At 38.1% G+C, this 15,776-nt stretch overlaps 1 protein-coding gene across 4 annotated transcripts in view; it reads right to left on the bottom strand.

Annotated features, from left to right (window-relative positions):
- SLAIN1 (SLAIN motif family member 1) overlaps positions 1-15,776 on the bottom strand; it is a 56,415-nt gene that overhangs the window by 14,451 nt on the left and 26,188 nt on the right. For 2 of the 4 annotated variants that reach the window (XM_070579026.1, XM_070579028.1), the window contains 2 exons: positions 2,560-2,709; positions 102-443 (listed from right to left, as the gene is read on the bottom strand). In XM_070579026.1, the coding sequence (XP_070435127.1) occupies positions 102-443; positions 2,560-2,709 (492 nt within the window). Of the gene's footprint in view, positions 1-101; positions 444-2,559; positions 2,710-3,838; positions 3,989-5,532; positions 5,873-15,776 lie in introns of those variants that run through there. The other 2 variants (XM_008524084.2, XM_070579027.1) reach the window with 2 other exon arrangements.

Below are 15,776 nucleotides of genomic sequence, written 5' to 3'. Positions count from 1 at the left end.
TGGGAAACATTTAATAATTATTTATATGGACCTTAAAACCACTTTGTGACCACATATGAAAAACCAAAGCAAATCAAATATCAAAAGGGCATACAACCTACCTCCATTGGTCCTATTTGGTTGCTGATCTGGAGTTTGGGCTTGAGGTGAATAATACTGTTGCTGCTGGTAATTAGTTGAAGGAAAATACTGGGAACTGGGGCTCCTCCTACAGTCTCGAATGCTGGAGAAAGTCTGTGAATGGGGAATTCCTCTTTGGAAAGGTGAACATCTTGGAAGACGAGGTTGAGGTGGTGGCAAATGATCAAATTCTTCCTCATCTTCCAGACTGAATCGATCATATTCTTGATCGCTACATGTCCCTTTTTTTCCTGAACTCAGTGACACACTGGAACTATGTCTTGACACAGATGCTGAAGTAGAAGCATAATCTTGCCTGAGACCTATAAGATAACAAAAAATAGTATTATCTGATAAGACATTTCAATCTAGTAAGAATTAAGTTCCAATTATCAAGTATTGGAGGAAAATTTGTGCCCAACAAGTGATTCAAATGGAGACCCGTTATCTTTTTTTTTAGTTTATTAAATACCAAGAAAACAGACACATTTATCTACCAAACAGATGTAATATTAGACTATTCTGGTTTGCAAAAAGACTGCCCAATTCCAGGAAAGATTAAACGTACTGCAACAGTTCAATCAATGTCTATCAATTTCCCCAAATGATCCCTTCTCAAATCTGAAGAGAGACTTAGGAAGACTACTGAGGAAAAACTATTCATCATCATAGTTTGCTGGGACAATTAAATTAGATAATTAAAATAATCAAATTTCTGCCCAGGTAGGAATTGCTTCTGCTCCCCACCCTAACTTTTAAAGTCAAAAGAAAGTTTAAAATCTGGGTACAGTATTTTCTAACAAGGTCACCTCTCTTGTTTTGTTACTAACATTATCTTTTGCAAAGCATACATACACTTCAATACTTCAACAGTTTTGGGTCATCCTAAATGACAATCATCTAAAAATAGTCAAAGTTTCTGGTTATTCGTCTCATTGCCAAAGCCACAACTTTTTTTTAAGGTAGTCTACCCTGACTATTTAACTTCTGAAACTAACATCCCATCTTTTAGCCATATATTTTTAGAAAGAGTTACTGTTACTTTACTGTTATTAAATAATGACATAAAATAATCATGTTTCCCCTCAAAATGTATCTCATTAAATTCTGCACAAGCATTACCATGTTTCTCATAGTGGCCTTGACTAATTCTGAAAGCAGGAAATCGTTATGCTTAAACGATACTTGGCTGTTTCTACTTAGGTTGGCCTGAAAAGATAACCCCAAAACAAGCCTGGCCCAGTTCTGTGTTCTACATCTTATTGTGCCTTTTGATGTCATTAATACCCTTGAAGCAGTTCACTCCCAGATTGTTTGTTGTAACTTTATTGCGGAACCAGTGATAAATTGTCCAATTTCCAATGATCTTCTCTTCCATAATTATTTATCCTGGGAAGTATATCAATGCATTTTTAATTAAATTTTTATTAAGATAAACATAAACTCACAGGCACTTCTAAGAAGTAATACATAGAGATCCCTTGTGCACTTTGCCCAGTTTCCCCCAATGGTAATATTTTGCAAAATTGTAGGATAATAAGACAACCAGGATATTGGCAGTGATACAAACTAATCTTATTTAGATTTTCCCAGTTTTACTCATGTATGTGTGTATATATTAGTATTAAGTTCTATATAATTTTATCACCGTAGGATTAAATATCTACCACCAGTATCAAAATACTGAACAGTTCCAAAAATCCACAAAAAAACACAAAAATCCCTTGTGTTGCCCTTTAATAACCACATCTAGCTCCCTTCTGACATGGCACTTTGTCCCTAACCTCCAGCAACCACTAGTCTGTCCTCCATTTCTAAAATTCTGTCAGTCCAAAATGTTATATAAATAGAATGATACAGCATGCAGTCTCTTGGGATCATCTTTTTTCACTCAGCATAATTCCCTGGAGATTTATCCAAGATGTTACACGCATCAATAGTTCATTCCTTTTTATTGCTGAGTAGTACTTCATGGTATGGAGGTACCACAGTTTATTAACCTTTCACCTACTGAAGGACATCTAAGTTCATTCTCCTTTTTGGCTGTTACAAATAAAGCTAATACGAACATCATGAACAGGTTTTGTGTGAACACAAATTTCCATTGCTTTGGGATAAATGCCCAAAAGTACAACTTACTGGGCCTTATGGAAGGTACATGTTTAGTTTTTTGAGGAACTGACAAACTATTTCCAGAGTAGCTCTACCAGCAATGTCTTTATATCAATGAGTTTGGGTCAGAGTATGTCCTAATGCCTTATGATGCTCATGAGAGTATGAGGAGCATTTAACTGCTCCACTTACAAAGTAGAATATGAGAGAAAGAATCTAATTGTTGGCCCATTAGCGGGGGAGAAATGCCTCAAACCTCCCTGCCCCCTTTTATTGCAAGTAGAAGCCTCTAGGTTTAAGTTTTCTAGTTTAAAAAGAGGAACATACTTTCTTCTTGCAGACGAGCCATGATCTGAACGTCAGTGAGGTCCTGTAACTTATATCCCATGGAGATAGAATCATCCTCCAATTCTGAAGTGCTCAGCTCACTGTCTATAGACGACTGGGGACTGAGAGGGGAGCCCCTGGAGGTGTAACCTAAAAAACAAAGGAAATATGTTCATTATTTAGTCTAAAGAACTGATATCTATATATGCTTTATAATTCATATCGACAGTCAGCATTGTTTTTCCTGTTTTCATAATGTCACCAAGAAACTACCAATACATCACCATGTAATGGTGAGATAATATGCACATCTTCACATGTTCACAATCCGTATATACGAAACCATCTTTTTTCAAATTCAATTTTCACAATTTAAAAAATCGCTCTGTGCTGTACACTAAAAAATTGTTCAGAGGGTAGATTTCATGTTATGTTTTTCAACACAATAAAAAAAAGTCACTCACGCTAAAATCTGTATCCCATTAGATATGTATACACCTAAAGGCATGGTAGGAGAACACATATCCATGTATGCTTTCAGTGAATATTCAGATATGCTTGTCTCTGGTAGTAACTGAATATATATTTTAAAATTAAATTTTAATCTGGTCCATTTTTTAAACAGGTACAAACAGCAGTGCTATAAATGAATAAAATATCGCACATAAAAGGCACACATACATACAGAGAAGCATCTATAAAACCTTCCTGACTGAGAGCAGAGTAGTCACAGGGGACTTGTAGTCACTCATGAAAGGGAAAAAGCAATGGCTTGATGAGACAACCAAGGAAGGAAGGCCCCCAAGGGAGAGCGCTGTGGGATGGAACTGCACCAGTGCTGAGACGCATGAGGAAAGGTGAGCCCTTCACCTCATAGAAAGCCACGATGACAGTTTGTTCTACGTAGCCCTGGCTTAATCAAAAAACTACCAGAAAAATATAATGTAAAAAAAACAAGATATAAAAGCTTTATAATATTGAATCATAATAGAAACTATATGAATTGTGTTTGACATTTAATTTTGAAGGCATATTAGGCATGCGGAAACATGTAACAACACACGTATGCTTTTGTTAACCAGGAAGAAGGCCTTCTACCACACCCAACTGACAGCAGTAGATTGATGGTGTCAAACTACAAATTCACGGAGCCATTTCTGTACCCAAAGTAAGTGTGCAGCACAAACTCTCCACTCAAGCTTGTCAATGATGGATATTTAAACTGTGTTTAGTGACTGAATTACAAAGCAAGCGGCTAGACAAGAAGTTGAAATATTACCTGTTCTTTCAGGTGTTAGTATTGCTTTATTGGAGGTTTTAGAGAAGCTGGGAGTATTAATGCCATTGCTATAAGGGCTGAGTCTTGCAACAGGACTATAAGGAAAAGCCAGTGAGACATTTGAAGAGAAGAGACTCCGCCATCGGCTAGCTGTCACAGAAGCAGAAAAGAAACAGCAGCGGTTAGCGATATGGAAGCAGATGTCAGTTTGTCATGGGGAGAAAGAGGGGAGGTTAAAAAAAAATGAAGAGACAAAGCAACTTTCTCTAAGAACATCTTAACTGACTTGCAGTTATCTATCTAAGGGAAAAAACATGTAAAAATAGGCAATTTGTGAATTAGGGTCCTCTGTATACCTCCACTAAGAAAAATTCAATCAGTCTCACCCTGACTAAAACCAATATGCCTGTACAACAGAGGAAATTTGTTTTCAATGTCTAAATCAGAAAAGATTTCTATTTTCTATTTACGCACAAAGATCCAGCTGTTTGGTAATAATATAAAAGGTTAGTGTCAAAAGAAAAAGTGGAAACTTTAGAAATGGTAGGAAATATTCTTAAGTATTCATAGTCCTCGGTTTTTTCCTAAGTTTAATTTTCAACCCATTTAATATCAGAAAAATCTTGGTTAAAAACTTTTTATAGAAACTTGCTCTTGGATTATGGAAGAAACTTAGAATGACTACTGCATTTCTGAATGGCTTTGAATCCAAAACAAGGTTTATGGAAAAATGATCTACAAAATCACAAAATAGATCCACAAAACCAAAACTTAACAATAGTTATTTTAGATGGCAGGTATAGAAATAATTGGTGATCTGCTGAACTTTTTTAATAAAAAATATTCTCCAAATTTTCTGCATTGAACATATATTATTTCTGTTTAAAGGTAGAATTATACATAGCATTACTTTAATACTATACAATAATGAACAAAAAGGAATTTTACCTACAATAGGCAGATGATTTAATTCTTACATTAGCTCACCTATATTTCTCTCCTCCCAATTACCAACCCCTTGCTGTTTCTAAGTTCTTGGGATCATGAAAAGGACCCCAAACTTTAAAAACTTGAGTAGGTCACACCAAAAATCACTTACTCTCTCTTCAAGAGATACAAATTACTGTGCTAGTCAAAATCCATTTCTCTAAAAAGCAATCATTTAGATGTGTGCTAAGCAGGAAAGAGGGAATAGATAAAAAATACATTTTACATTAAATTTCACTTTAAGCAATAACTTGGTTTATATTTGCTGGAAATCTGACAAAACTTGAAGAAGCAAGTATAAAAAGGACTGCTTTGAAATGCTTTCCCCAGACCACTTTTAATGAGTAATGCTAATGAGCAGTCAAACATCTGAAAAGTGTTTAAAAAATAGGCAGTGGGTGGAGAGAAAGAAACTATGGGACATGGTTAGTCAAGAAAATAATCAGCTCCAAAACTGATCCTTGCAAAATATCATCAACCTAATTATTTAAAGAGCAAAATGCTGCCTTTTACTTTGGCAAGAATTCTTGAGATAAGTACCATCCCATTTCAGTAACTACATAAAAAATATCTTTTCCTTACATAGGTGAAAGAACTAGGCAAGGAAACCACATACACAGTGATTACACTTTCAGAATTCACAAGTTTCACGAAGTGGACACTGACGCAAAGCCACGCTCCTAATTGATGCCAGTCACGTCACTTACCCAATACATAATTAATTGTGGTTAAACAGCTCTTCTTAATCTGAGCCAGAGCAGAGACTTCCAGAGCTGGCACTTCCAGTCCCTTAACTTCTGAATATGTAAACCTGAGCCCCAATACACCATGTAACACATACAAGGTAGCTGTTCTCACATCTTTCATCTCTATTACTCAAAGTTTCTCATTAAAAATTCTATATTTAAAAAAAAGATCAATAGTTCTTTGTGACGGTTAACTTGCTTTACAGATGATGTTATTTTATACCAGTCTGACCATTCGCCAAGCAAATTACAGTGCCTGCGTGTTCTCACCCCCAGATGCAGGCAACGACACATCACAAGTAAACAGCATTCATTACTCTGCACAATAACTACTCTGACCCAGCCTCCCAGCACAATGACACAGTGATTGTGACTATGACAGCAAGATCCCAACTAAGAACACAATTAGCATCTATTGCAAGAAAGAATGCTCTCCATTGTCCTCTGGCAAGGAGGCTTTTCAGAAGAGGGAGGAGAATTATTGTGGAGGCAAGCTAACAAAACAACGATGCTATATTAGCGCCCAAGGTTGTGGTGGAGGAGGAGAGGGGGAAAGAGCGGAAGCCACCACATCCTAGTATCTCTTCACTATGTAGCAGAAGAATTGTAAGAATTGTAAGAGGAAGCATTTTTACACAGAAAAAAGCAAACAAAAGGAACTTCTTAAAGGGCAATTTTATCTTTCCCAATCAATTAATTTAACGGATTTTGTTCATATAGGGATGTTAAATTATTTGAGAGGCTCAGTGATAATCCAAATGACCCTCAAAGGAGTGAGACAACTTTACTAAAGGAGAAAATGGGTGATAAACTTCTGAACAATAACAGTTAAATTTTCCCATTCTCCTACTCCAAAGTTCTATAGTACAAGAGCTTCTCACACTTGGAGGTGGCATGAACTGTGTATTTTTCGGTTAAATCCAACACCTAGAATAGCAGAGTTGGGCCCAAACATAATGACACATTGGTTAAACGTACCTTACTTGGCGAGGTTTTCATTCCCAAATACCTTACGTTAAACTGCCTCACAGCACCCTTTCTGCAGCTCTCTGTAGCCCTCCTGCACCATCCTTAATCAAGACACTCGCAACCTCTCACCAGATTATTCCAATCTATTCCTCACCAAACTTCCAGCCACTGACACTGCCCTCCGCAAGCCTGTTCTGAACTTCACTATCAAAAGCTACTAGTTATATATTATTTTAACTGTGTTACTCTCTTCCATTAAAGTAGTGCAGTGACTTTTCATCGAATATACTCCAGACCATCTCACCAGCACTCTTATCTACTGCCATATAGCTCATGCCCACCTCTGGAGTGTGTCTGCAACTTCCTCGTTAAAAACACACTTGTATTACACTTCCTACTTTGCATCCCTTGTCTAATGAGTATTTTCTAATGAAATGAATGATAAAAAAGTACTAAGTTGTGGACTGAACCTTCATCTTTCTACAAAAACATAATTGGAGAGTGCCTAATGGTCTATTAATTTCCTGTGCATCTTCAAAGTTGCCCAACTTAAAAAATAATTTACAATGTATATGTGGTTATTTTTATATACCATTAAGTATGACCCCCCAAAAATAAAACTCAATTTGATAAATGCTCCAGTGATGATAGCATCAAGAAAAATCACAAAGAACAGGTGACAGAATAAGTTTAAGAAAGATCTAATTGTCTTTAATTCTCCATACAGAACATTATTCTTTTGACAACAAAAAAGTTCCCAGAAACAATTACATTCCTATTATGCCTTGATCATCTTTGCCTAGAGTTATAGTAAATATTCAAGTTTTTGTTGAATATGTAGGTCCTTGAGTATAATCAACATAAAGTTTAAGAAAGTAGCATGCCTTAATTCACATAAAAGGAAAAAAAGTAACTGATCTAACGAAAATTTTAGTGATAATCCCCAAAAGGTCAGTACTGCATCGCTCTAAAAGAATTCAAAAATAAAGCAACACTATAACATATTCTGGAAACATAATCATTTTCACTTTCTTCTCACTACAGAGAGCCAGTTCACTAATGTCCGTCTGCCACACAGCACACAGTCAGTAAATGTTAAATATGATCAAAATCTTCACAAGTTCAGTAATATTTCCTTACTTCAAATCATCCTACCATTCCTACCTTGACACATAAATGATTTTGCCCAATTTCTAAAACTTAATAACTATAATTTAGTATAATCTCTTTGAAGACAAAAGTTAGTCTAGACATTGCAGCCCAGCTAGAGGCTCAGTGAAAAAATAAACCTGTAGGAGCACTTTGTTAATATTTCCTAATAACTACTAAGTTGTTGAACTTTGTGTGTGTGAATCTCTTGGTTTCCACCTAAACGATTTTATATTACTACTGGCTAGGACCTGTGATTGGGTTATGTAAATGAACCATCAAGAGTAAACAGGAGTCACGGTCTAAGATGAGCTAGTTCCTACAGCACTGCATTGTACAAAGTGAAGACACTAGCTGGCAAGAAACCATGCAAGAAGGCAACAAAGCTCCCTCAAATTCTTGAAATGCTACCGAAGAAAGTCTTCACAAAACAGGTGAAAGTATGTTTAGCAGAATTTCTATAAATCCTACTGTCAATGATGTACCAACTGAGTTGGTTTGAGCTGGGTGAGGAAGTACTGGGGGGCAGTACTCTTACTCTTTCTAGTGCTTTCTAACAGTACAGCCAGATTTCTAATCAGGGTGCTACAGTCTGAATGTTTGTGTTCCCCCAAAATTCACATGTTCATGAGGTGGAACCCTCATGAACAGAATTAGTGCCTTACAAAAGAGGCTCTCGAGAGCTCCCTAACCCCTTCCACCAAGGGAGGACACAACAATAAGTCTTGCACCCAGAGGGGGGCCTCACCTCATCATGCTGGCCCCCTGATCTCAGAAGTCTAGCCTCCAGAACTGTGAGCAATAAACTGCTCTGTTTATAACGAAGTCTGTGGTACTTTGTTACAGCAGCCCAGACTGACTGAGACACAAGGGGAAGTTATTCTAGAAAACAAGCCCTACTCTACTTCTCCTATCCTTTTTCTCTTTTCTCATCTAAGAACAAGACTCTAAAAGGCAAAACCACAGCTTGCAGAGGCTATGGGTCACTCTCATTTGTCACACTCTATTACCTGCCTCTCACGCAAAGCAGGTGATCTAGAACCATCACTTCAGAAGGCTGGAAGGCTCCTGGCTGTGTGAAGAATTCAGTCCTTTCTCTCTTTCAGTTTTTAATGCCTGATGAAAACTCATTAACAGCAAATTTTAGATCTGTTTTACCAAAATTCACAGAACTGCTTTCTAAATAAGTCATAGTCTATCAACTCCTTGCTCATGGCTCTCTTCTTGGCTCCCAAAGTCATATTCTCCTTCATTCCCTATCCCAGGTTCTCCCTGAAGGAACTGGCCAACTATCATTTAAATCTTCAAAGGCAAAAAGCTATGTAGAAAGTGAAGTGCTCCAGAAGGATTCAGACACCCAACACTTACAGACCACATCCAGAGTCACTCCTTCATTCAACATTTACCAACAGATACCAAGATAATGATAAACATAACGGTCAGCTTCCAGTAGTTATCCAAGTATCTTTCATATATACACACAGCACATAGTTATTTCCCTGCTCCACAGTCATTCTGGGAAATCTGGCCTGACCCCCATGCTCCCCGCTGCTTTTTAAAATTCATTTCTCTATGCATTTGAGTGGGCACCCACCATGGTAGCTATAAAGTACCAGATGCTGCAGATATTGAGATGAGTCAAATATAGCTATTGTTCTCCCCTGCTTCCCACTCCAATTTGTAAAGACCAGCTTGTGCAGAAGACAGACAAGTAAGACATGAGTATCCTGTAACATGGTAAGTGCAAGAAAAGCACCATGAAGTACACGCAAAGTGAGGACAATGATTCACTGTGAGGGAATCCAAGGACTTCACCAGAAGACATGTTATCATGGCCCTTGAAGGTTGTGGAGCTTATCCCGCAGGGTACAACGCCATTCTAGGTAGAAATAACACACGCAAAGGCACGGAGGCATGAAAGAGCAGTGTATATCCAGGGGATGGCAAATGGTAGGACTGAAGAGCAGGGTACACAGGAGAAGAGTTAGGACTGCAGAGGCTGGCAGGATCAGTTTCTGCACTGTCAACTACAGTATACGCTCTAGTGTTCAATTAGCATTTTGACTTTGAGGAGGAGAAAGGCATGATCAGATGTGTATTTTCTGAAGATGACATCAACAGCCATATAGATGATGGATTAACTGGTCAGAGACTGATGACTGGGAGACCAGTTAGGAGGCCTCATAGCAGAGCTGGTAAGACATCACAAGGCACTGAATGATCAAGTATTAGGAGAACATCCGGTGAGAATACACTAAGCCACATCTGAGCTAAAGTAGAGATATCTGGTGACGCAATGAATTCAGGGAGTGGAGAAAAAGAGGAAGCCAAAGCTAACACCATGGTTTCTAAGACACTGCCGCCATCCACTAAGACAGGTAACAGGAGATAAGCAGGTTTAAGTGAAAGAAAAAACTGAGTTGCATTCAGGAGAGTTACAGGACATGCCTATGTGCTGGTGTCCAGTAAGGAGTTAGAGTTAAGGAAAGAGGGCTGGAGAGAAAGGGATCAGGGCACATCAACAAAGATATTAGATAAAGCCACAGGCATGAATGAAATCACCCAAGCAGAACGTAAAGAAGGAAAAGAGAAGGGGCCTAAGAGAAGGAAGATTTACGAGTGGATAAAGGGAGAATCAGAAGAGGAGACCGAGAAACGTTAGAGAGGATTCAAGACACTCAAGGATCAGTGGAGCCCAAAACAATAAAGATAATGAAGAGTTTCAACACAGGAGTGATAGTTAACAGTGGGAATTACTGCAGACAGGTCCTATACGATGAGGCCTAAACAAAGGTCACTGGTTAAGACAGCTAGGTCATTGATGACAGCAGGTCCAACAGAGGAATTAAAGCAGAAACCAGAGGTAATAGGTCAAACAGACAGAAGATGAGGAAGAAGAAATTATTCTTTCTAGAGAGATTCGGCTGTAAAAGTAAAAAGAAATCAGGTTGTAGTTTGAGGAGTATGAAACTCAGAGGAGGACAGTTTTTAGGATAAAGGAGACCTGCATGTTTACAGGATGCAGAGAATGGAACCAATGGAGAAAAGAAGAGTCTAGAGAAAAGGGGAAAGCACTGCAGTAAGATCCCGGAGATCAGAAGGAATGGGGCAAAGAGATTAGGTAGAGGGAATGGGTGAGGTAGAGCGGACAGCCTTGGAAAAAGGAGGATTCTTTCTTTCTCTGTACCACAGAGGCAAAGAGAGTGAGAATTATAGAGAACTGCAGGATATGAAGGTGGGTGTTATGGCCTCTTACCTGTAATTAGAAGGTAGTAAATATGCTGAGAAGGCAGAGGCTGGAATAAAGAACCTGTGTAGTAGTAATGGCCTGGCCACCACTGGGACAAGTAAAAGTTATTGCCTAGGTGAGTCTGGACAGCACCTCTTTGTAACAGTACTAATCTCAATGCGTCAGCCTAAACAAAACATTTGGAGATGTCAGCAAGAGTCTATTTTATGATTCTGTAAAGGACGTTTACGTCCTATGGGATTAGATTTAGGTAGCTGAAGTGTAGTCATACTGTTCATGGACATGTCAAAGTGACCAATTTTGTCATAAATAATTAAAAAAAAACAAAACAAAACAAATCCTAGTTACTGAAGGGTACTTCCCACTTGAAACTTTAGAGATCTAGGGTAAGATCCTGGTGAGAAGAGTTAGATGGGGGTCCAGAAGGGTTAGATGGCTGTATCCAACGTCAATGAAAGTCAGAGCGCACAATAGTCTAACACAAGAGTCAGCAAACATTTTCTGTAAAGGGCCAGCTAGCAAATATTTTAGGCTTTGCTGGCATATGGTTGGTCTCTGTTGAAACTACTCAACTCTGCCATCATAACGCTAAAGGAACCACAGACAATACATAAATGAATGAACGTGGCTATGCTCCAATAAAACTTTATTTATATACACTGATAGTTGAACTCCATAAAAATTATGGGTCATGAAATATTATTCTTTTGATTTTTTTCCAACAATTTCAAAATGTGAAGGGGGCAATACAAGAACAGGCAGAAGGCCAGATATGGCCGTAGTATGTCAACCCCAGGGTTAACATACATACCCATTTTATAATATTCACTGTGAAGAATGTGCAGGATTAGAACTCTATTGCAAGCGTATATCAGGTGTTGAGACATAACAATGATGGCTGATAGCATACTTCTTTATTGCAATTTTTCATAACATTCTAATAAAGACCAATAAGAGACTAAAAGGACAATGGACTAAGAATCCAGATACAAGAGTTCCAGTCTCCATTCTGCCACATGCTAGTTCTGAGATGTGGAGCAAATCAATGTAACATCCTAGTGTCACAGTGTTCTCATTTGAAAAAAAGGCATGTTTGTTGGAGGGTAATAAGCAGGGCTATGGCGAGCATAAAACAAAAGTCTGCAGCATGCATTCACAAATTATAAAGCACTTTCTTAGGAAAATTACTGAAAAGTTATAGCAAGTTGTAGCAAAAACATTCTCTAAATGCTGAGGGAAAGTGTTCTAGAAGCTAGGTGGGAGAAAAGAGAGTGCAGCAATTTTCCACTCTTTTCCACTTTTCCTAATACTTAGGCAGTTTAACCTGTCTTCTCAAAATCATGGGCATGCTTTTTATGTTATGTCTTATCTAGATGATTTCATAGACTTAGTCTTTCCTCAACTCAGAGGCAAAGTACTAAACCTTGTAATTTCAACAACTGGATCAGGATGGGTCAACAGTTCTCACTTATTTATCCAAAGACTATCTCAGAGGAAAGAAATGTCCTAAATGCCACAATTTAAAGAAATAAGGTTTCTTCAACACCACAGGCTCCTAAGGTCATGTTTTTGACTCTTAAATAATGATGTTCTTTACCACAGAGTCCTGGAAAGTAAGGGAAAAGGAAGCAAGGAGAGATTGACAAACTTTCAGTCCTTCTGCTTTTATTCTTTCCTGATACAACAGGCAGGCAGGCCTCAATTCCAAGTCAAACAATTAGAGAGATTTGATGACATGGCCCTTTACTAACACCAGTTACAGCATGGTCTAAGATCAGTGAAGGGATGGGAGACATCAGTTCTCTTAATACTTTTTATTCTTCCTTATAGTGGCAGGAAGTTTTACCCAGACCACAGCATTTTGACCTAAACCCACAAACAACCAGGGCAGAATGACCTTCATTTTCACAAATCATCCTCTCCTGTAAGAACTTCCCAGGTGACCATATGACACCTTTACATACCTAGAGCCCACAGAAATGCTTGGCATATAGATGCACTCAAACATTTGGACTAGGCTTAAACAATGGAATTAGGGACCCTAGGTGAAGATGGTATTTTACTGGTTCACTCTTACAAACTATGCACGGACTGAGGCAGAAGTTTTCTGGAGAGGCCATAAGTTCACAGTAAGCAAGCACTCCTGACTTGGCTCCAACCTAAGCAAGCTCCCCGGAGTAGTGACATATGGCTTGCAGCTTATCTGATCCACTATTTTTACTGGGTAAACTTGAGCTGTATTAATTTCTCCACACCTCTCCATGACCTGATAAATAAGCATATGGGTTCTAAGAAGTCCTGCTACTACTGTGCAACAGGTGTTTAAAGCCTTGTTTCCCAGATATACACAAAGTAAAGAGGATTTAACTATTATGTCTTTGCCAGGGTATTCATATAAGGAGAAGGGCTAAAGAACTAGTAAACAATGCCTCTCATTGATATTCCTAGGGACTATGTAATCAGGGTAAGTTAGTCATAACCCCCAAGTCTCTCAATCTTCAAATTATAGCTAGAAAAACCTCATAGGTTAACTTGAATCTTTTCCCACAGTTCCAGTTCATTCAACCTATGATGACAGGTGCAATGATTTAGAATTAGTAACCATGATTTATATGTGGTCCCAGAATGTTATAGTCACTCAATACTTAAATTTCCAGTTATATTAAAAAAATGTAATAGTTTACAAAAACATGACTTACATACCACCAATAAGAAACATCTAATAAAAGAGTTCATTTACCCATATAAATAATACCTAGAGCTAATCAAAGAAGTCATCTTCCCTATTAGGATTAAGTTCTAAAATACATTAGGTTTGAAAGTAACTAAGGGATTGTATATTTCCAACGACTGGCAGATAAATGCTTAATAAATATTTGTTGAATGAGAGTTACAAAATTTTACCATGAAGGAGTATTACTTAATAACCTTTAATCCATAGGGATCAGAGTTTTATAATTATTCTTGATTTGAATTTAATAGGTCAATTGTTTCCTAGGTCTTAATGGTTAAAGCGATCTTGCTGATTAAAGTATCTAGTTATCCTAATTAAAGCATCAGGCCCTTTCTCCTTCTCGGACTTTAACCAGCCCCAAGACCACACGCTGAATGTTCTTCTCTCACTGCCACCACTGCATCCTTCTGTGGGTCTTCTCTACCCGGACAATGGTCTACAAGTAAAGCTGAAAAATGAGGGTAGGAAAGGGGAAATTCTCTGGACTGTCAACTTGTTTCCACTTAATCACTGGTCAAAACTGAAGACCAGCTGCCAGCTTTAAGTACACACAGACCAAATCCACTGTTATCCTGGACTGGAGTGATCTCTGTAACTTCACAAGTCATCATTAGACTTCCCATCAGCAATTAACAGGGGAGATTAAAAAAAAAATCTAACTTTAGTAGTAATCACACTTCAAAGGCATGTTTAAAAATTCCCTTTTATGGAAGCCATTTTTTCCCTTAGGCCTGATTGCTATGGCTTAAGTCAAATTTAAGGACAGTGAAAATGGCCACGGAATGTGAGTAGAGGGCCTATGTGAAAGTAATACAGTCATGCACTATATAATGACATTTCAGTCGATGATGGACCATGTATACAATGATGGTCCTGTAAGATTAGTAGCATAGAGCCTGGGTGTGCAGCAGCTATACCATCTAGGTTTGTGCAAGCACATTCTATGATGTTTGCACAGTGACAAAATCGCCTAACAATGCATTTCTGAGAACTACCTTCATCATTAAGTGACATGACTATAATTCAACCTGAAAAGAACAAGGGGAGAGAGTAACCTAACAATCTGTCAATCATGTGGTGTTGTCATGCAGATTCTAGACAGCTGCTTTCAATTCAGACTACAGACACAATGCAAGCAGTGACAACCAGCTAGAAAAACTTCCACGTTCTACCCTGCAATAACGAGGTCAGTTAAGAAAGATGATAGAGACTCTAATTCTATGAAGAAATGGGCTAGATTATCTCATGTCTGAAAATAGTGGGTTCCCCCCCGAAACTAAGGATAGACTAGATAACCAATAAGTCTTCCCGCCCTTGACCATGTACAGTGTGATAGGAAATCCAAGCCCAGTCAGCCTTGGAAAGCACTTAAGTTCCTGCATAGAAGAGAGATGGAAACAGAATTTGGACAATCCTTCCTATTCAGTACCTCCTGGGGAAAAGTACTCAACATCCCGTAAGGGATACAATGTATGTCGCTTGTAGTCCAGTGGCAGAAAGGCCTCTGACCCACTAATCTTCAGAGGTGGTAGAAAGTAAACATAAATTTGATAGTTTTGACAAAGAAAAAACTATTTTTTTTGGCCCTAAAACTAACCACTTTCATGATTATATTAAAATACCAGCACGTAGAAGATTAAAATGCATATAAAGGTCTAAAACAGCCAGATCCACTTTCTAAGAGTTCTGTTTTGGAATTTAGGGACAATTATATAATTAGTTTGTAACTTTAAGTAGACAAACCCATACCACCTTGTTGGCATCTGACCCCCTAGTGAAAGGTTAGACATTTAGTACATGCAACCTTCTTTTATCTTCTACTTCCAGCTCCAGGTTTGACAGTTCCATCTGTACACTGTCAAGGTTTATTGTATTTTCATTCTGTTCTATAGCTGTGATAAGGAGAGCACGAAGGTGATCATTAGATGTTAAACCACATAAACATGGCATTTCAGTGTTTTGATGTATAAGTATATTAACTGGGGAAGGAAGCATTGTGAAAGGACCAAGGGAAAGAGGAGTAATTGGCACGAGACCCACTGGGTGAAGAACATCACAAGCCTTCAGGGTCAACTCATTTTCTTATTTCAATCTTTCTTGGCT

This window comes from Equus przewalskii, chromosome 16, assembly GCF_037783145.1.
Source record: "Equus przewalskii isolate Varuska chromosome 16, EquPr2, whole genome shotgun sequence".
Lineage (NCBI taxonomy): Eukaryota > Metazoa > Chordata > Mammalia > Perissodactyla > Equidae > Equus > Equus przewalskii.
The sequence above is the reverse complement of the archived record's forward strand: the minus strand, read 5'-3'. Positions and strand labels throughout refer to the sequence as shown.